At 35.0% G+C, this 22,849-nt stretch overlaps 4 protein-coding genes across 4 annotated transcripts; 3 read left to right on the top strand and 1 right to left on the bottom strand.

Annotated features, from left to right (window-relative positions):
- Positions 1 to 129: 129 nt before the first annotated feature.
- On the bottom strand, positions 130 to 1,239 carry LOC11440767 (F-box protein SKIP23). The gene has a single exon (XM_003599139.1). The coding sequence runs from the start codon at positions 1,237 to 1,239 to the stop codon at positions 130 to 132; it is 1,110 nt and encodes a 369-aa protein (XP_003599187.1).
- Positions 1,240 to 8,361: 7,122 nt separating this feature from the next.
- Positions 8,362 to 9,516, top strand: LOC11445561 (F-box protein SKIP23). Its single transcript, XM_003599136.2, has one exon. It carries the CDS (start codon positions 8,362 to 8,364, stop codon positions 9,514 to 9,516), a length of 1,155 nt encoding a protein of 384 aa, XP_003599184.2.
- Positions 9,517 to 15,726: 6,210 nt separating this feature from the next.
- On the top strand, positions 15,727 to 16,803 carry LOC112420066 (F-box protein SKIP23). Its single transcript, XM_024778677.1, has 2 exons — positions 15,727 to 15,811; positions 16,136 to 16,803. Exons 1-2 carry the CDS (start codon positions 15,727 to 15,729, stop codon positions 16,801 to 16,803), a joined length of 753 nt encoding a protein of 250 aa, XP_024634445.1.
- A 3,967-nt stretch (positions 16,804 to 20,770) lies between these two features.
- On the top strand, positions 20,771 to 21,769 carry LOC112420065 (F-box protein At2g17036). Its single transcript, XM_024778676.1, has one exon. It carries the CDS (start codon positions 20,771 to 20,773, stop codon positions 21,767 to 21,769), a length of 999 nt encoding a protein of 332 aa, XP_024634444.1.
- The last annotated feature ends 1,080 nt before the right edge of the window (positions 21,770 to 22,849 follow it).

Genomic DNA, 22,849 nt, shown 5'->3' with positions numbered 1-22,849 from the left:
ATTCTATCTCTAATACTAGAAAACAAATTTTAACGGGGGCAGCCGTCCCTAATTTGCACTGCATGCATTAGTCACAAGCACAATAAGAAACCTTTCAATGCAAGATAACATACTCATTTACGATTTCAATTAACTTTTGACTATCCATTCAGGTGCCGAGAACAAGCTGAGATATTCCAAACCATCAGGCACATGCTTAAAACATTTGCGATAATCAGACGCAGACGATTGCTGACTTCCATCTAAGAGATAAACACAGTTCCCATATATATTGAAGGTATCATCAATAAAGACAACGGAATTCCCTTTGACAACACACATATCCAAGGCTGAAGCAGAAAATGAACATTTATTCACAAAGAACAAAACCCTATCCCCTAAACTCATCAACTTCACCCATGTTTTATTATTCTTGTCAAGACTAAACACATCAAAAGTCTTAAGATTCTCATAAATATTAACTAACAACAACTCGCCCTCACTCTCCACCAGTAATTTTCTATCTCCAGGAATAAAAGGATTATCCACTAACTGGACACTCGAGTCTGATTCAATTGCAACTGTCCGACCAGTATTGTCGACCAAGTAAAATTGACCTTTAAACACACAGATATCTACATACTTTGTTGACATGTCAGAAATGGGTTTCCAATAGTTGTTGAGGTAACAGAACAGCATCGGATGGGGGAAATATTCCGAAATGCCAAGAACCATAGGTTTTTCTCCATTGCATGTGATAGCAAGGAACTTTTCACGCTTCTTGTTATTGTAGAAGAAGTAGTTACAAAGATTAAAATCTCCATGGTCGATGATAAAATCTGTTCCTAAATTGAGGACGGAGAGTTTGTTGAAGTCAAGCACACGAGGAAAACAATGGGAATAGTAGAATGATTTGAAGAGTAGGTGGAAGAGTTTTTTGCCATGTGAGTTTTGGGTAACTCTAATCAACCAAGGACGATGTTGCTTATGGTGTCGTAGTGGTTTGATGAGGTAGATAGTGCGTTTGAAGAGGCAGCAAAACGGAGAAGTGTTGATGTTGTTTATGGTATCAGAGAGATTATACGAGAGTTGCGGAAGCTTTAGGGCAGAATTGGGATGATGATTTGAATTGGAAGAGCGCCGCCACGTTGAACATACAGATCGAAAACGAATGAGATCGAGTTCATCGTCGATTCGTTGCGATATCAGATTTAGAAGCTCAGTCGGGAGTTCACAATCACACCAGTCAGTCGATGCCATAGTTGTTGTGCGTTGCTGATTCTCCTTTTTTTTTTATAGTAACGAACCCTAGTAAAAAATGCTACACGATTGAAAATTTACTATTCTAGTATAACCTCAAGACAGTAAAAAATAAATATTTTTATTGATTTCTCAGTGATCACACTTGTCTCAAATTGATGATTAAACCATCACAAGAAGTTTCTTCCAAAGCCATAGTAGCAGGATAAACATGATTATTGTATTTAGGGATGGAATATTTATGTTTCGGTTGCAATATTTATTTTTTTGTAGACTTTATACATATTGTGTAATCCTTAACTAAAATTCGTAGAAAATTGCTTTTCTCACTTCAAAATTTGCTGAGAAACACCATGAAGTGACGATTATAACCCCAACGAGATCATTTATGCAAGCAACGGGTTCCGTTTTAAGAATCAAGCTAGATTTCGGCATATTTATTACTTGTAATTCAAAACAACAATTGCAGAATCAGTACAACCTATACATAATCTTTCACAATTGACCAAGATTAAATCAATTCGACATTACGTTAAAATTACATGATTGTTTGAAATTCAACAAAAGTTAGTTATGCTATTTTGATTTGATGTTTTGACCAAATGCATTATTACCATATTATGGTCTATAAAGTCGAAACTTAGTTGATCAGTTACACTGGTATCTCAAGGTTGATCTTGACTGGTGACTTTAAAAATTACTACCTCCGGTCCTATTTACAAGAGACAATTTACTTTTTAGATACATTGAATAATTTATGTATTTGGTTTAAGTTCTTGACTAGATACATACATTATTCAATGTATCTAAAAAGTCAACTGTCTCTTGTAAATAGGACCGGAGGGAACAAGATAGTTGTAAATAGGACCGGAGTATAATGTTGGAGTATCTAATTGTTTAAGGCAACAAACCTTCTAGAGACCTCAAAAGAGAAATAAGATTTATGCTTCTTTGATTCTTTTTATCAATTTGAAAAATACATTAGGAGTAAGAGATAGTTGTAGATTTGTAGTGCACTTATCTTTACCTCGTTCATTGTCTTTATGTTATGATTTTTTATTTTTATTTTTAAATAAGGTATTGAGTTCTAGCTAGCATTTGAAGCTCAAAAAGAGCATTTCTTGTACATTTAGCTGCTAAACCGATTGATTATTTCCAAGTTCCATTTACTTAATCAAGACTTCAAACCATGGTTAGATATGGGTCATGTCCCATTTGTAGAGTAGCTTATTTATGTATCATTATGAAGCTAGACTCATATCTTATTTGTTGGAGACATGATTATGTTCGCAAACTGCATTTGTGAATCATAGGAGTGACAAAGTATTTGGATAGTAAGCAAAAGGTAGAAGAAAACCAGAGGTTACTCTGCAGAGTCAGATACAACATTTTCTATCCTTAAATCCATTAGGATAGATCCTCTTCCACTCTCCCACTTTCTTCATATAATTCTTGCGAATTCCCTCCGAGGGAATATCTGGTCTAAAATTCTTTTCAGGCGAACCTTCATCAAATTCTCATTGTATAGATCTCATTCATGGCTCTATCAGCATGTCCCAAACAAGACTTATTTTGTCTGCAAGGTTGAAATTGGCAAGATATAGTGTTCCCATGATTCTTCTTGTTCGGGGAGACATTCCTAGTGAACCTTTCCTGGCTGAACTCACTGGAGTCAGTATGAATGGATTGAAGGACGAGGTGAAAGTTGAACGTAAGTGCTGGGTCGATTTCCATTCCTATAGAGCCCAAAAATGTTATGTTGTCAACCTGATTTAGGTTTCAGCTGACAGCCTGACACTGATACTACTACTTTTTCAATTGCTGATGACTGATAACGACGCAGTTACTGGTGAATATATAGGAGGAACAAACAGAATGAGAGGTAGAAAAGAACATATAGGAATAGGAGTAGGAGTGTGTAATTCCTATTCAAGTTATGTGGCTGCTCACAAGCAATTTTTTGTGCCTACATGTCTAGGCGAAGGCCTAGCGTTTTGTTGTGTCGTGGCTCACCTTCAAATATTTTTCTAGCTCATAATATCACTATTTTGCTTACTTTGAGCAGGTTTATACTAGAAATTTAGCTCGGTTAAAGCTTGTTTGCATGAAGAGGACATTCAAATTATTTGTAAGTTATTAATTCAGTAAGTCCACCGCTTCTGCTCATAATGTTTGTTGAGTTGTTTGGAGCGTCTCCTCCCCCAACTTCTCTCATAGGGGTTATTATATAGGTTCCACTTGTATACATAACTTAATTTTACACTTTTCAACTTAAGTGCCTGATAAGCATCGCATCCCTTGCATCGGCAAAAAACAAGAGAAAGAGTACATGTGGAGGTACCATTGGGAATTAGGCTAATTGATTGTTGAATATGCTGAAATTTGGTTGTTGGTGGCGAAATTTGGTTATCTATTTTGGCATGTCCCTTCTTGTAAATTATCTCCTTTATGCTTTTAAGATTTGGATATCTATTATGGGCTTGTTGCTTGGCCTTGATATATCTCACAGTATCCTCTTGACCCATCGTTTCATTCTAATAAGGTCAATCTCCCTGCTGCGATACTCAAAAATGAAATCCTCGGCCTTTTTTATAAAGTCCTTGCTCTTCTTGAGATGGAAACCTTTTTTGGAGTTCACCTTTTTACTCAAGGCCCATGCTTCACTGTGTTTCCTCTTCTTCAATATAACCTCTGGAATAAAGTTGAGATCCTTTGGTTGTTCCTCTTCATCCATCTTTTCAAGACTTCACTCTCATTCAATGAAATTTACAATCCAATTTATTATATTTTTAAAATTTTCAGTAGCTATGATGGGTCAAGTGATGCATTTTTTATGTTGATAGTTGCAATATAAATCAGGAGAGTAAAATGTAGTTACTGATTGGTTATATAATAGAAGAGAGATAGATACCTGATTTGTTGTGCTCATGTTTTTATGTAACTTAACCTTAAGCAAAACTTATACCCAGGAAAATCCAATAGACATGTTTTCCTTTTCCTCGAATGCATTGTGATTAGCACATTAAATTAAGCTGGTTAATAAAAATAAACTCTATTCCATTTAGGAATCAAAAAGTCCGAATTCTAGCCACTAGGCTACCTGACCAAAAAAAAGAAAAAAAGAATCAAGGAGTCCTTGATGGTATAATTCTAAACATGCATCTTCTCTTAAAGAACCATGAGACTGAAAGCTATATGACTCTGCAAACCATGCAGGCCATTCTTAAATTCATGAAATCTGCACAAATAATTTTAAGAGTGACTCCTACTAACAAATAGTATCTTATTAGGATAAATGAAAAATTCTAGTAAAAACCCTTTTTGTTTTTGTTTTTGAGGAATAGTAAAAACTCAATCTGATCCCTAATAATTTGTTTGCGACCAAATTCAGTCTTTGACAAAAAAATAATATCTAAATTCATCTCTAACATTTGACTCACATCAATTTGTAACATCTACTTTATTGCTAAAAAGAGGCACCATCTCTCTTGGAATCTAATTCAAAGTCCTTGATCATCCCTGTCCTTGATTCAAATATGTTGCATTTGTATTTTAGTCTTGTCGAAAAGGATGCATCTACGTTGCATTTTAGGCATCCCAACACCAGTTTCATCCACTATACAATTGTTGGTACTGTCATATGCGGATCAGGTCCATGTCTAATCTGTCTTGCCACGTTCCAGCCATCCATCAGCTGCACTGCACAATCGAATACCGCATAACTAGAAACCGTTATATTATTCCAAAGTATGTTATTTCTTTGTTGCCACAAGCTCCAAATGAGGCAGCATTATCATTATCTATTCCAAAACAGAATATATATCCCAGCTGACATATTCTAATTATCCAGGGTGGTTGGAGAGCATACTTAGTTGATTCGTCGTAGCTGAGTTGATGGCGATCATTATCACTTATTTTCATTATCATTATTATTGATAATTTTATGATTTTATATGTTAAAGTATTTACCAAAATTTGGAACACACCCTTCGAATATTTTTCTCGTCTTTGATACATGTTTAAAGTCACTGATTTTAATATGATCTCTTATTTGGATTTTATCCACGACTTAAAAGCAAAGAATTGCAAATTGGGATTTGATTGTGTGCATTTGACACAAGTTTGATATTTTACGAGTCATGGTTTTAAAGCTATGTGTTTTGAGAAATACGATTATAATTGTGACGACCTAGGTGCACCTAGTATGTGATTTCGGTTAGGTAGAGTTACTCCGTTAGATGGAGTTGCCCCTATGGGAAGGCTACCATTGGGAGGAGAGGGCTATCAAATGAGATGTAAACTCCCTATTGAAAATGTTTTACGTTTTGTTGAGTCGAGAGAAAAGAGTTATCCATTAGATGGAGCTACCACTAAGAGAGAGGCCACTCTTAGAAGGAAAGAGCTATCAATGAGATAGAGCTAGTTCTCGATTCACCAATTTTAATTATTTTCACTAAAATGGAGTTTTCTATATTTTCTTTGAAGACTTTTATTATAATTTTCGGCAATATATTGTCTAAAGGCATAATTTTAATTTCACCTCTTTACAACATTGGATTTAGAAATATTCTTATTTATGATATTAATTTTCACGTACAATGATACAAAGTAATTGCAAGTAGAAATATTCATGTTCCTTCCAAATGTTAGGTAAGAGATGGCTTGTAGTAAGGTTATACCAGAAGAATAAACTCATAGTTTAAAAAGTGTAATAAAAATTCCCGTAATAATTTAGTTCATTTTATGACAGTTTGGTTCAACAAGCTAACAGCAGCATATTTGTTACGTCGTCGACATTGGATTCATAAATATTTTTATTTGATTTTGGATTAATATTTTATACGGTTGCTAGTTTTGTAAATGAACATTAGATTTCAGAAACTTAATTACTCGTGTGTATGTGTGTTTTCCTTATAGTTGGTGGTGGTTGTTGTCTCCCCACTAAGTCCTTGTGACTTACTCTTTCATTTTCTATTATTTTTTTCTTCAGATTCCCAAGCAGCTGAGTAGAAAGATGCAAGTAGATTCAAAGTTCAACATTGTCACTTTTTGGTAGGCCTCCTTGATGGATGGCTCTTTTGTTACATATTTCAGTTAGTGTATCTGTAGCTATATGGAGTCCAGAAATTTCTCATTTTGAGTTTCTGGTTGATGAAAACATGTTTATGGACATGATTCAGATCTTGGAAACGTTGAAAATACACAGGACATTCTGTCAAAATTTTTGTAAATATTATTTTTATGAAAAAGGGTTATGTGTAAATTACTTATTTTTCATTTGTCGAGCTTTTGTTAGGCTTGCCGGACTAAAATGTATAAGTCTATATGCCGGTCACGATTAGTATTTTGGGTCGTGACATATAATCTGTTAGCTATTCGCTAGTAGATTGAAAAACTAAGCTATAACATCGTTATCAACTGCTACCAAAAGTGACCCCCTATGTTTACCCCCTTTTGCAAAAGCTCAATTTTGACCCAGTCAACCATATGTGGCATGCCACCTATGTATTTTTAATTTTTTTTTTTTAATTGTAAATTCCACAAGTTAATAAAACGAAATTAAAAAAAAAAAAATTGGAAGAAAAATAGAGAAGGCACGTGCAAGCTCTCATCAATTTTTCATGTGTTCTTTCCCAAAACTTTGATCTTCATGATTATGTGTTCTTCCTCAAAATCTAGATCTGAAAAACAATTTATCATCATCAATTGTTTGGTCCTAAAAAATAAAAATCATTCTCATTAACACTCAAATCTTCAAACTCATGAGAACCATCCAACCCATACCCAGCATACAAACACATATCTGGTGTTCCCAAAACCTTGAAATACAACCTTCAATTGAAAAAATTAAATAGATAAAAAAACTGGAAAAATAAGTGGAATCGATTTGGATGAATCGAAACATTAAAAACAACAGTGATTATGTACGAAACGAAATTGAAGTGTGATTGGAAAACGAAGTGAAAATCTGAAATCGATTTGAATGAAGAGAACATATATGAGATTTGATGGGTTAATTTTCGTGTTTGAAGTTATAAGATGATTAGAGAATGGATCTGCGAAAAAAATGAAATTAGAACAAGGAGTGTGGAATTTTTATGTTTAAATTCATTTGGTAAGTATCATAGGGTGATGCTTCTGCTAATTTGCTTCTGCTTCTGCTTCTGTTTGTTGGAAAGTTGTTCCTGCAGCAACAATTAATGGTTATGGAGATGTAGAAGAAGGGATTCATTGATGAAGAAGACAATACTTTGGCAAATGGGAAACAACTAAATCTCACGTGACCCTTCCTTTTTTTTTATTTTTTATTTATTTAATTATGTAAATGATTTTGTGGCACTTTGATTTATTTTTTAATTAAAAAATACACAGTTGAGATCCTAATCTCTTAAGTGATGTGACACATAAGCGTTGACCTAGTTAAAATTGAGCTTTTGCAAAAAGGGGTAAACACGGGGTCACAATTTTTTTTAATAGGGGGCCAAAATTGCTACTTTTGCAAACTTAGAGGGTGAAAAGTGGGTTTAAGTCTAATGATATTTTTTTTTTGGTTACGCCTAATGATTATTAATATCAAAAGAAAAGAAAAATATTAATGATTTTTCCATTTTATTTCTTTTAATATAAAAACTTTTTTTTGTTTACCATCTTTTTGAAATGAGTGGTGATACATGTACACTCCCATGTGGCAATACACCTCTTACACCCACACAAAATTCTGACATGTGGCAAGGAAAAGTGAGAGGAGATGAAAGAGAAAGTATGGTTGTGAGATGAAATTACCAAAATGTCCCTAATGCATGGGGTGTACAATAGAGTGTATGATTAAAGGGTGTTCATGTAACATTTTCCTTTTGAAATATAACTGATATAGTTAAGGGTAAGTGTGATGAAGAAAATGAATACAACAAACTCTATAATCCCTTCAACCTTCTAAAACCCCATATGTTATCTATCTCTGTTTTTTTAAGAAACTCCAATCAAATCATCTTCACCCCTGTTATTCATTCCCATTGTCTTCTTCAACTCTCATTTCATAGGGTTCTGTTTTTATTTTATCGTTACGGTTACTTAAACAAGAAACCAAGAACAACAAGAACAAGAAAATCGGAATCAGCATCCATGGCGGCATTGAAAATGAAAGCAGACTGGAAAGAACTCCCAAGGGAACTTCTCCATTTGATTTCGCAACGAATCGACACTGAAATTGATCTCATTCGCTTCCGATCAGTTTGTTCCCATTGGCGTTCTTCCTCGATCCAAAATCATCATCTTGACATTTTGCCATTCGAAGTCCCAATCCTCAAATTCCCACTCGACATTGAATTTTACAACAACAACAATGAAGGCATTCCTATTTCCTTCTGTCACCTCTCCAAAAGCAGTTTCTTCCTCATCAAACCAACACAAGAACAAGAACGACAAACCCGAATTAATCTTCGTCCTTGGTTGATCAAAACTACCCAAACCTCAAATGGAGTACCCAAACTATCCCAATTCGAACTTCTCTCTTTTGATTTCCCATTCGACGTGCTCGATTTCAACAAACTCTCCGTCTTCCATTTGGGATGTCAGTTCCTTGTCGAAGAAGATTCGAAACCCTCTTCATCTGATTTCGTACTACCTGAAGCTGTCGTAGTTCTCACTTGCAATGGGAAGAAGCCTCTCGCTCTCACCAAGAAGAAATATTCTCCTCCCTTTATGTTACTTCTCCGTTGCAGCGATGAAAAACTTTTCTTGTTTCTGGAAGACTTCTCAGATTATGTTGATTACATCTGCGTGTTTAAACAGAGGATTTACGCGGCTGTTGATGGAACTGGAAAGACAATTACAATTGGACCGGAGGAGAACCAAAATGTTGAGTTAGTAGCTGAACCTTTGGTTGATCATGGGAACATTAGATTCTTAGTGGAGAGCGAGGGCGATCTGCTGTTAGTGGACATTAGTGATCATGATTTAACGGTTGATGTTTTCAGACTTGATGAGAAGGAGAGGAAGTGGGTGAAGATCAAGAATTTAGGAGATAGGGTTTTGTTCATAGGGCTTGAATATTCCTTTTCTGCTTCAGCCTCGGATTTGTGTGTTTCCGAAGGGAATTGTATCATCTTTATTGATGATGTATTCTTCTACGATCATACTGATACAGATACGGAGCATATAATGACTATTTTTTTCATGGGTCAAGATGGTCAGCTTTGGCCTTTGTCTGATTATCCTGAATATTACAACTTGTTCTGGCCACCTCCGGAGTGGATCGTCAAAAGCCACAGTCATTAACTGAGTATGTTATCTTGCATTAAGAACTATCTAATGCGATTGTCATATTGCTTTGTTGTGTACTTAGTTTATGTTATTAGAAAGCGAAATATTGAAATGTTGTTGCATCAAATCTGGATTTTGTAGCAAATATGTTCTTTGTAAATAAGTATCTGCACTTCTAAATTTTTAGAAATCTAAATATGTTTCATGCATTTTGTTTTGAGGGGGTGATTTGTATGATAAGATGTAACAATCAATGTTGATGAGCTTGATCATCTTCTTTTATTGTTACTTTTGCAGACTATATGTTTAGCAGCTAATCCCTAATTACATATTGATATGAGAAGATAAGCTTTCTGGTGGATTTTTCAACTGGTGACTTTAAAAATTCTAGTGTAGGAGCATTTAATTGTTGAGGGAACAAACTTTCTGAGACCTGAAAAGAGAAATAAGAGTTACGGTTCTTTGACTTTGCAGACTTTATGTATCATTATTGAGATAGACTCATATCTTCTTTTTTGGACACATGATTGATAGGTGTTGTTTGTAATTTGGCATTACTAAATTGTTTGCCCCTGATTGACTGATGACCTTTGTTTACTTGTGATGAAAACTTCTTCCATCAGGCTCATTCATAAAGTTGATTTATTTTGCATTTGTAAATTTCAAGCTGATTTATTTTGTACTTATGTTTTTGAAATGAAAAAAATGAGAACACATTTCCTTAAATGATATAGAAGTCTTGTTTTTGGTGCAGGGTGCTTGCAGATTTGAATGAAGCATATTTCCTTCAAGGGGTTGGTTCACAACAGGCTAAGAGTGATTGACTAGAAAAAGGGTGTCCTGAACTCAGACGATGCTTAATTAGAAGCAATGTTTCATTTTTAATAAAGTAGATTGAAAACTGCTCTTTATGTACTTTGCTAGTATCTTTATTTGTTCGTTGTTATTCAAAATTTGTTGGTGGTGTTAAACTTGCATTATTTTCGAAGTATTAAAGCTCATAGACATGCGTATATTTGTTATGAACTTATGATCCATTAGAGATACACTTATCAGTTATAATCTGATATATTCGTCTTTTGGTCTAACTAGAGTATGCTAGCTAAGCTGTATAGAGTATAGACAGCTTTTCAATCTGAGAATGCTGTGATTTCAGCTTGTTTCAGGGGCTGATTAGAGCATCCTCAGTCCGTCTCCACTTCTGTGCAAGTGTTCTCCTGTTTGAGTAGATTGAATCACTGTTTTGCAGTCTGTCAGGTGCACCTGTGCCACAGTATTTATGCACAGTTTGGTAGAGGTTTGGTCCTACTATTAATCGCTTCACAACTTATTTGGCACCACATATTTTCTCTTATTTATATACTTTGTCGAAATCTAAAAATATTTTACAAAAAAGGTGGCAGAGATTTAGGATTTTTCCACCATTGCTGCTTGTAAGCTTGTCTCATCTGAAAATAAGAAAATAAGAATCGATGTCGTGAAAATAAGAAAATAAGCTTGTCTCATCATAGACATTAAGGAACTTTTCTGTTTTTCTTTTCTTGTATAGGAGACATAAGTTGGAACATTATAACTCGGTCAATCGGGAAGATTTGGATGGTCTTGTTATACACATGAATGATGTCAGTGCTATTAGTTGCAGCAAAGCAACATTTTATGCAATTTTTAATAATGTTTCAAATTCTGTTTATAATATTTAGATTATATTTTATTTTAATGTATCAAAAAGGTTATTCTATTTTCTTGTTCTTATATTAACTGAATCATATAGGATGTTACTATTTTGAATTTCAGCAAAATTTTCTGAGATTTCATTGTTAAATAATAGTAGTCATTTTTCAGCATATTAGAATTTCTCGTTTATCTCCTACCCTTTCGGGAATAGGAAATCTGTGATATTCCATCCCACCTTCCTCCGCGGGTGAAGGGAATGACTACCACGCACACGAAAACCCTTGAAATCCATATTGTATAGTCACATAAAATAGTTGTAGATTAAAAGTTGAAAATTGTAACTAAGCTCTATATCTACAATCAAAGTTATGTAGGTAAAACCAGATGATTGTTTGACAAGTTCAACTTCGTCACTAAATCCGTGGATGATAAAAGTATAGACTACAAAAAGATCGTCTATATATACTTGATATATAATAACTACGATAAATTTACTTTTACCTAGATCAAAACACTATACAAATTGCAGTTAAGAATCATAAATTAGAATTCTAGTTAAGGATTAAGATTCTTCTATAAATGGGAGAAAAACATATTCTTTATTTTTCGGTGTTAATGATTTTAGTTAAAGAGTAGTGTAATAAAGCCTAGGAACTTGGTTGTTTAAGGCCCAATATATTGCAAAATATGTCAGTATAAAACATCGTATAAAGTCCACAAAAAATAAATATTGAAACCGAAAAATTATCATACTAGTATAGTTTTCTTTTTTCTACCAAAAGTTCTAGGGGATCATGGCATCTGCTGCTTCTAGCTCCATCCCTGAATACAAGCATGTTTATCAACAATTTGAGACAAGAGTGATCAATGAGAAATCAATATAGATTGGTTTAGCAGAGTTTTGTGCAGCAATGCCCTATCTATAATATTGAGCAACCAGGTTTACAAAAAAATTGCCTAAAAATAAATGATTTACAAAAAGTGAGATTTTAAAATAAAATTATTGATTTTTTTACTGTCTTGAAGTTATCCTTAAATAGTAAATTTTCAAGAGAATTGCTGTTCCCACATGGTGTTTGGCTGAGAAACACAAGTAAATTACGCAAATACCCCCTCGGCAGTTAACTGCCGAGGAATTTGAAATTTGGCTGCAGTTAAGTACCGAGGAAAACCTCGGTAGTTAACTGCCGAGGAAAATGTTTCATCCGATGAAACAACTACCTGCTCCCCCTACACACTGTTTTCTTCATCACCTTCATTTCCACCTCCATTCAATCCCAAAATCCTTTTTTTTTTTAAATCAATTTTTGATCCAAAATCATTCAAGCATCAAGTATAGGAGGTATCAACACACTATTGACGTAAAAAAACAGGTATTGTGCATTTTATTTGATTGATTTTTTGGGTGTTTTAGGGGTATCTACGTCAGTTACGTAGAACCCTGTCATGGGAATCCTCGGCAGTTAACTGCCGAGGAAAACTTCGGTCGTTTAGTGCCGAGGAAAACCACGGTAGTTAGGTACCGAGGAACTCTTAGTGAAAAATTTCACAACGAAAAAATGGCAGCTACTGCCAGATTTTCAAAAAAAAATTTCTTTTGTTTTTTTTTTTTGTTTTTTTTTGTTTTAATTCATTATGGCATTGATGTTTATACATTACTTAGTTGTTAATTCATATTTATGTGTTGTTTAATTATAGTAATGGTAGAGAATGCGAAAGATGTTCCGGGAGAGACAAAAGAAAATTTTGTCGAAAATTCCGGAGATGTCAAACCGCCTAATGTTGAAGCGAAAACAAACATAGATGGAGCTTCCGTCCATGTTGAAGCTTCAAAGTATGTTGGCGGCTCCGGTGTACTCCCACTTCAACCCCACGAGGTCGACACGGCTATGTTTTTTTCAGACGACGTTAAGTCGAAAAATAGAGATGAATTGCTTGAGTGTGTGCGTCAGCAAGCAAATAAGGCGGGATTTACAATTGTCACACAAAGATCAAGCTTGATCAATCCAATGTTCCGGCTAGTGTGTGAAAGGAGTGGAACTCACATGGTTCCGAAAAAAAAACCGAAGCATGCGAGGACGGGCTCAAGAAAATGCGGTTGCTTATTCATGATTAGTGGATATCAAAGTAAGCAAACAAAGGAATGGGGATTGAACATTCTTAATGGAGTTCACAACCATCCCATGGAGCCGGCTTTAGAAGGACACATTCTTGCCGGTAGATTAAAGGAGGACGACAAGAAGATTGTACGTGACTTGACAAAGAGCAAGATGCTTCCAAGAAATATTTTGATACATTTGAAGAACCAAAGACCACATTGCATGACAAATGTGAAGCAAGTGTACAATGAACGTCAACAAATATGGAAGGCAAATAGGGGTGACAAGAAGCCGTTGCAATTTCTAATCTCGAAGTTGGAGGAGCACAACTATACTTATTACTCAAGAACACAACTTGAAAGTAATACTATTGAAGATATTTTTTGGGCTCATCCAACATCCATTAAGTTGTTTAACAATTTTCCAACGGTCTAAAGGAAAAATTACATCGACTAGTCGGATCCCTTCTTCTTGGGAGGTTGTTGATTCCCAAAATCCGGATAGCCAACCGTCACCATCACCAACAACATCATCATATAAAAGGAAAAAAGGTGCTCGTCTTGGTAAAACATCACTTTCCCCACTTCCACCACCTACTCGGTATCCAAAGCCTAAAGCTATCCCGGTTATGCGTCCTTTATTGAAAAAGTGGTGGATGTTATCGGCGATGGACATTGCGGATTCCGGGCTATAGCCGAGTTCATGGGCTTGACCGAAAAAAATCATCTCATGATCCGTACACATCTTATCCAAGAGTTGATGGATCATAGAGATGATTATGTTGAAGTATTTGCGGGTGATGATCGTTATAACTACATTTTAAACGGATTACATCCTCCCGCAAATACAAAAACTTGTGCACATCTTGTTGATAAGTGGTTGACTTTTCCGGACATGGGACACATTGTTGCTAATTATTACAAAATGTGTGTGGTGGTGTTGACAAATCTTGAATTTGGAAACTCGGAATCGTTTTTCCCAATAAGAGGGCCACCACCGCCGGGAAATCAAAAAACTCCCATCTTGTGCCTTGGGGCAATTCCAAATCATTTTGTGCTTATTTCCTTGAAGAATGGTTGTCCACTACCTCCATCATCTACGGAGTGGCACAATCACAAGAAAGAAGATGCGGTGACTTGGGAAGATGAGTATTTGGATCGACATGAGTTGTTCCGAAAGCTCATGGCTATTGAAAGTGGAAACAAACCGTCCAAACCACAAAAGGAGTCAAACAAAGCGGCGCCTATTTTGTTGGACAATCCCGAAAAACCAAAGCAACAATTTGAAGTTATTGCGGAAGATTCTATGTCACTTGATCTTCTCCAATCACTTGGTCTTTAATGAGTGATTTTTTTGTCGGTGTTAGTTCTTTTTTTTGGTAGAAATTACACCGATGTATTTTTTGGGGTCGAAATTGTAACGCCAATTTTTTGGTGGCCAATATATAACTAACATTATGTAATTTATATTGAAATATATATATATATAATATGACTTTTATGTGGTGAAAATAATGCAATACTTATTTATAGCTTTTTAATGTTTACGCATTTCATTTATTCGTTATTACATTCTATTTAATTTTGTTCTAATATATGATTCTTTTGTTACAAAATTTTTCAAGTGAGACATGTCTGAGGTTGCACAAATTGAAGGGCGGGTTAGGTACTCCGCGTTTAAAAAGACGGTTAAGGTTATGATAACATCGACAGACTCTCTTGACAATTTGAATGCACAACTTAACACTTATTTTGAGCATCTTGGTGAAAATCAGTATACACGTCACTTGTTTGGTCAAATGCCATGCATAGACCTAGGAGAAGATAGAGATGAATACGCATGGAAAACGGCAAACTATATGCCTTTGCTTATTCGCGACGACGGCGACGTCGGATTTATGTTTCGGAATATGGTGGAAGATAATATATTATATATGTATGTTCGTTCCATATGTAATTGCGTTGAATGTAAGTAGGGATTTAATTTAATGATGTGTAATGAGTAGTTTAATTATGGACACTTTGTAATGTTTTGATGAATTTCAAACGTTTGTTTAATTTTAACCAAATGTCGGTTTAATTTAATTATGAACAATTGTAAAAGATATTGTACTTATCTTCATTATGTCCGAGTTTCAATCTTGTATGAATTATTTTGCCTTTGGAAATGCTCTGGTTTAATTACAGGTAAAAACTGGCCGAAAAAATGGCTTGGAAATGCTTTATAATTATGCAGACCCACTATCTGCATAATCAGATTTCCTCGGCATTTAACTGCCGCCGGTTTCCTAAAAACTTCGGTAGCAAACTGCCGAAGGGCATTTTCGTATTTTACTCGTGTGGTACAACCAAACAACATGTGGGAACAGCAATTCTCAATTCTCAACCGTCTAGCATGTTTTACTAGGGTTTGTTACTGTTAAAGAAAGGAGAATTAGTAACACACAGCAGCCATGGCGTCGACTGACTGGTGTGATCTCCCAACTGAGCTTCTGAATTTGATATTGCAACGAAACGACGATGAACTCGATCTCATTCGTTTTTGATCTGTATGTTCAACGTGGCGGCGCTCTTCCAATTCAAATCATCATCCCAATTCTGCCCTAAAGCTTCCGCAACTCTCGTGTAATCTCTCTGGTACCATAAACAACATCAACACTTCTCCGTTTTGCTGCCTCTTCAAACGCACTATCTACCTCATCAAACCACTACGACACCATAAGCAACATCGTCCTTGGTTGATTAGAGTTACCCAAAACTCACATGGCAAAAAACTCTTCCACCTACTCTTCAAATCATTCTACTATTCCCATGGTTTTCCTCGTGTACTTGACTTCAACAAACTCTCCATCCTCAATTTAGGAACAGATTTTATCATCAACCATAGAGATTTTAATCTTCGTAACTACTTCTTCTACAATAACAAGAAGCGTGAAAAGTTCCTTGCAATCACGTGCAATGGTGAAAACCCTATGGTTCTTGGCATTTCGGACTATTTCCCCCATCCTATGCTGTTCTGTTACCTCAACAAATTTTGGAAACCCATTTCCGACATGTCAACTAAATATGTTGATATTTGTGTGTTTAAAAGGAGGTTTTACTTGGTAGACAATACTGGTCGGACAGTTACAATTGAATCCGACTCGAGTGTCCAGTTAGTGGATAATCCTTTTATTCCTGGAGATAGAAAATTACTGGTGGAGAGTGAGGGTGCCTTGTTGTTGGTTAATATTTATGAGAATCTTATGACTTTTAATGTGTTTAGACTTGACGAGAAGAATAAAAAATGGGTGAAGTTGATGAGTTTAAGGAATAGGGTTTTGTTCTTTGTGAATGGATGTTCATTTTCTGCTTCAGCTTCGGATTTGTGTGTTGCCAAAGGGAATTGTGTCATCTTTATCGATGATGCATACAACATATGTACTTATTTCTATAATTATTGCTTGGATCGAAGTCAGCCATTGTCTGTGTCTGAGTACTTTGAATACCTCAGCTTGTTCTCGGCACCGGAGTGGATCGGCAAAAGTTAATTGAATTCGTAACAGAGTATGTTATCTTGCATTCAAAAGTTTCTTATTTGCTTCTGATATTTGCATTATTGTGCTTAGTGAATATTATTAGACTGGAGACCGATGCATGCAGTCCACTAAAAATTTGTTTTTTTAGCATTAGAGATAGAATCGTTTTATTAGTCCCCTATTTAAATGAAGCGTTATCCGTAGATGCCTAAATCTCAAATCAAATAATCTAATTTTAGAATGTTTGATCACAAATTGACATTCGGTGAGGTAGTTGTGGCGAGTAGGGGGTGCATGCAAGCACTATGTCGATTAAGTCAGTAAGAGAGAAAAGAGTGAGATGTTTTAGGATAGAGAATGTGTACCTTGAGTCATGATCTAAGAATCTTTTGATACCGTCGTCGATGTGTGACTGTTGGGTTCCTCGAGTGCTTGGCTACTTATAATGCTAATTCATGTACAAGAAATAGAAAACCTGTTTGCTTTATTAAAAAATTTCCTAGACATTATTTATTAGGATTTTGATCTTCACAATTATAGTTCGTAACAGGAAACCTTATCAATTTATGCAGGGGCTATAGAGAGAAAGATGAGAGACAAAATATCTAGGTTCAAGCGCAAAATATTGCAGTATTATTGCAAAAAGTTATCATTTTGAATTGATTACTCAATTCCCACTACAAATTTTTTATATATTGAGAAGAGTTATGATTTCTAATTGATTATTCTCACACTTTATTTAATTTACTTTATCACCGTAGATGTTTGATAAATTTTAATTTGATAATGCAAGTGTTTCTTATAATCCTTGGTTTTAATCTGTGCTACGTGAGAATTCACAGAGTTTGATTTTCTTTAGTTGTGGAAATGCATCTGGAAAACTTGGTTACAATCTGTTGTGGAAATGCAAGAATAATTTATATTATCTCTTTTGTTTCAGGAATAAATTTAATTTTTCCTTCTCTTTCATTACCACTGTGCCTGTTTTTGCATTACTTGACAATTGTCATCAGAGGTTGTGTGATAGAAGAACCAATGTGAAGCTTTCTTGTGATGGAGATGATTTTAAAATTTTCTTATTTGTGTATATAAGGAAAATGGATGATGGAATATTGCATGGTTTAGTATAAAAAACTAGTCATCTATTTTGTTTTATATTTTTCATCTTTTGAGGTTTGTTGCAATTTCAAAAATGCGCAGAAAATACTTTATAGTGGCAGCTTAAAATGTCTTTTTCATTATGAATGTTGATGTTGATCTTTATTGATTCTCCTTTTTTTTTTTGAGATGGTAATTGAATTTATTCCTTCCGATATTTCAACAAGTTTATGCAATTAGAGAAAATAAAAATAATTTAAGAAACTGGCCAAATGGTATTAGTGTCTCCTAAAAATAATCCTCGCTATCTTTTGAATTGTGACTCATTTGAACATAATAGATGTTGAATTGTTTACTTAGAATTAGAATACGTTCTAAAACTTCATCCTTTATTTGTGTCTATATATTAGGATTGGAAGTCTCTGTGTAGTGTTCTATTTTTTACGTGGTTCGTTGTGCCCAATTTTCTGTGCCCTGCTACGGATGTTATGTTTCTGGCTTCTTGGTCTCCCCCTTGACTTGTTTTTGGCTGTCGAATTGTTGTCATTCAGAAGGGTGGCTTGTGTATCTCTGTGCTCTCTTGTTGTAGCAGGGAAGAGTAGAACTAGCAAACTAGGGGATGCATTGTTTCTCTTCTGCTCCTAGGGCTTTCCATCCGTTTTCATGTTTTTTCTATTAGTTCCATTTACTTGTAACTGAGCTGCTGTTTTGTCTGATCAGGGGTGGTTTTGGAGCTTCGGTTGTAGATGGAACCCGACGGTGTCTTGAGGTGGTTGGCTTCTGCCTGCAGTCGTGCAGCAGTGCATAGGCTGTTTCTGTTTTTTATTTTTGCAATGGAATTATTGATCTAGTCAGTGCTTTTCAGCCAGGTTTCGGTGCCTTTCATCTGCTGATGCGGATGAACTCTGCTTGTATCATTGTCATCTCTTAACTTTGTTACAAAGTACTTCAAAAATATTCATAGTTATGACAAAATTTTATTGAAAGAAGGGAATATATATTGCTGAGGCAGTTATTAAACATGTAAATAGCCGTATAACCTTTTATTGGGATCAGTGATGAAACATATGTTCTTGACCATGTGAAAACCAGAAACAATATACGCAGCCTCAAGCGTGTGGAAATGACTAAACATTCTCTATTGAATTACATTCCCCCTTTTTCTTTTTCTAACAATAGCTGAGTTACTAATTTTGGCAGCATTAATAATAAACAATGTTAACTTTGATGTCTATATCCAGAAAACTGAGTTAAACTATATTCAATGTGTGTAGCTCAATTTGTCAAACAAATTCGCTGGTGGCCGAGGATCTCAACTGGATCATTGCAGAATAGACTTTGAGGAGGGGTTCACAATATTAAGTTGTGACATAAGCACTTGAACATAGATTAGTCTTATTGTGACATAAGCACTTCTGTAGATTTAATGACATTAGTCTTGACAGTCATCTATGGTGATACACAATTTACACAAAAAAATTAGTTAATTTGAACCCAACGAGTGTGACTTTGTTGGTTAAGTGGTGAGCTTCTTGATAGTAATGGAAACAAAACTAACTTAGTGAGTACTACCTAGATTCTATCTCGAGTTTGACACAAAAGAAAATACTTGATTCTACTTAGTACTGACTTGGTTCTACCTTTAGTTTGACGCAAAAATTACAGCAACTGAAGTATTTGAAAACAAACATTCATAAATGATGTGGGCAATGAATACCTTTAGCTTTTAGGCATGCCCTCGTTGCAAAGCAACCGCGACACTTGCAACAAAAAAGGTGTTTGACTTACGTTAGGGCTTTCAACCGCCAAATTCCAGACCAATGCATAGGTCGCCGTAAATGAGATGCATCCACAAGTTCTATACGTACTTTTAACATAGTAGTGTCCATTCTTTTCCACTTTCCACACTAGCCTATCATCAAGTAGTTGTGTAAGGAGTGGTGTTCTTAGTATTTCAGTCGCCATTTTATCATCAAACACGTGTTTCACAACCTCTTGATTCCACATCTTATTTGTGGTATCAAGCAAACCGTTAGCTATCACATTTTCCAAATGAAAAGCACATGGTATAGTTCTTGATATGTGATCTTCATTCAACCAAGGTTCATCCACTTTAGCAGTTTTCTCCCCTGAACTGGTACACCATTTAGAACTCCCTCAGACAATGAATTTAGTACTGAATATACACATGCATAACTTGGGTTATATCCCAAGGATGATGTCAAGAAACTTCTATGAGGAAAATATCGAGCTTTGAACAAACAGAGATACCATAACTTTCGGATTTGTTTGAAGTTTCCATCCTCGTATGCTAAGCACGGCCAAATTCAAAGTTATAATATCCTTAAACTCCATACTTCCATGCATGAGATTTGTGAATAACCAGATTTTCCCATTATCATCACATAAGAGGGGATTTAGTTTTTTTTTTTTATTTTTTTTTTTATCAAGTAACCTAGTAATTAGAAATTCATATTCAAACTTAGATCTCTCCATACCACAATATATTTATTGTCAAATGAGTTAGACTCACGGAGACAAATATTAATGAATTTTTAATCCCAAAAGAAAAATCTTAGTGATTTTTCCATTTCATTATTTTAATATAATGTTTTTTTTCCTAAAAAAACAAACTAACTATTTTTTTCTATTTTTATTTTGAATATAACAATAACTGAATTACAGTTGGAGAAACCCTTCCTCTTAACCTTCAATAACCTCCCAAAACCACAATCATCTTCAGCTTCTTGTTTCTCCTATTGTCCGTGATTAAGAAAATCTGCAGCATCATTCATCATTCTTAGCATTCTGTTTTCTATTTTATCGTTCGTTCCTAAAAAAGCAAGCAAGAACAAGAACAAGAAAATCAGCATCATCATCCATGGCTGCATTGAAAATGAAAGCAGACTGGTCTGAGCTCCTAACTGAGCTTCTGAATCTGATATCGCAACGAATCACCACCGAAATCGATCTCATTCGCTTTCGATCAGTTTGTTCCAATTGGCGTTCATCTTCCATCCGAAATCATTTTCACATTTCACCATTCAACGTTCCACTCCTCCAATACATTGATTCCATCATCATCAACAACAACAACAACAACTATGGCACCATCCCTATTTCCTTCTATTACCTCTCCAAACATAGTTTCTACCTCATCAAACCATCACAGGAACAAGAACAAGAACAAGAAAACTATCCTTGGTTGATTAGAGTTACCCAAAGCTCATGTGGCAATACCGAAATATCTCAATCCTCCTTCCTCTCAACTGATTCTTTTGATTACCCATTCGACATACTCGACTTCAACGAACTCTCCATCCAGTTAGTGGCGGGAGATTGTTTCTTGTTGCCCGACGACGACATGCTAAGGTATTATAACATCCGCGTGTTTAAAGGGAGGGTTTACGCAGTAATTGACAAAACTGGTAGGACAATTACAGTTGGACCGGAGGATGACCCTAAAGCCCAGTTAGCGGCTGAACCATTGGTTGATTGTGGGCCAGAGGATAACAAGAAATTCTTAGTGGAGAGCGAGGGTGAGTTGCTGTTAGTTGACATTGATCCTGTTCCTGTTGATTTAAAGATTCGTTTGTTTAGACTTGATGAGAAGGAGAGGAAGTGGGTGAAATTCGAGAAGAATTTAAGAGATAGGGTTTTGTTCATAGGGACAAAATATTCCTTTTCTGCCTCTGCCTCAGATTTGTGTGTTCCTAAAGGGAATTGTATCATCTTTATTGATGAAATCTTCTCTGAGGATAGATTAAGTATTGTTCACTTGGATCAAGATCGTCAGCTTTGGCCTTTGTGCAATCATCCTGAATATTACGACTTGTTCTGGCCCCCTCCGAAGTGGATCATCAAAAGCCAGCTTCACTAACTCAGTATGTTATCTTGCATTGAGAAATTTCTAATGTGATTTTGATTTTGTTCTGTTGTGTTCTTAGTTTATGTTATTACAAATAGAAATATTGAAATGTTGTTGCATCAAATATTACTTTATTACCAATTATGTTCTTTGTAAATAAGTATCTGCACTTTTAACTTTTCAGAAATCTAAATATATTTAATGCATTTTATTTTGAGGAGGTAATTTGTATGATAAGATGTAACAATGTTGATGAGCGTGATCATCTTATTTTATTTTTACTTTTGCAGACTATATGTTTATCAGCTGACCAAATGCATTATTATCATATTATGGTCTATAAAGTCGAAACTTAGTTGATCAGTTACACTTGTATCTCAATTTATGTATGATTATTGAGATAGACTCATATCTTCTTTTTTGGACACATGATTGATAGGTGTTGTCTGTAAATTGTTTGCCCCTGATTGACTGATTCGGCTCATTCATAAAGTTGACAATGAATATTTAAAACACCAAATTCTTGTTTAATTGTATTTGTAAATTTCAAGCTGATTTATTTTGTACTTTTGTTTTTGAAATGAAAAAAAATGAGAATACATATTCGTTAGTTAGAGGAGAAATTGTATGCATTGGAATCTCCACGTTGTTCTGTCATGTGTATTTGAACTAGATATAATTGTGACCATGTTGTTAAAATATTAGTGTTGTGTTTTCTTTGGCTTTGATAATTGATAGTTATTGCTGGCTTTTGTAAATATCTACAATAATTGCAATTAATTATTAGAGTTAGGTTATGTTTCAGAAGCGTTTATATCCTGAAATGATATAGAGGTCTTGTTTTTGGTGCAGGGTGCTTGCAGATTTGAATTAAGCACATTTCTTGCAAGGGGTGTCCAGAACTCAGAATATGCTTAATTAGAAGCAATGTTTGATTTATATAAAGAAAATTGAAAACAGATACCTATGTACTCTGCTAGAATCTTTATTTCTACATTGTTATTGAAAATTCGATAGTGGAGTTAGACTTGCATTATTTTAGAAGTATTAAAGCTCATAGACATGCGTATATTTGTTATGAACTTATGATCG

The sequence above is a fragment of the Medicago truncatula genome, chromosome 3 (assembly GCF_003473485.1).
Source record: "Medicago truncatula cultivar Jemalong A17 chromosome 3, MtrunA17r5.0-ANR, whole genome shotgun sequence".
In the NCBI taxonomy this organism is placed as follows: domain Eukaryota; kingdom Viridiplantae; phylum Streptophyta; class Magnoliopsida; order Fabales; family Fabaceae; genus Medicago; species Medicago truncatula.
Note: the sequence above shows the minus strand (reverse complement) of the source record. Positions and strands in the feature narration are given on the sequence as shown.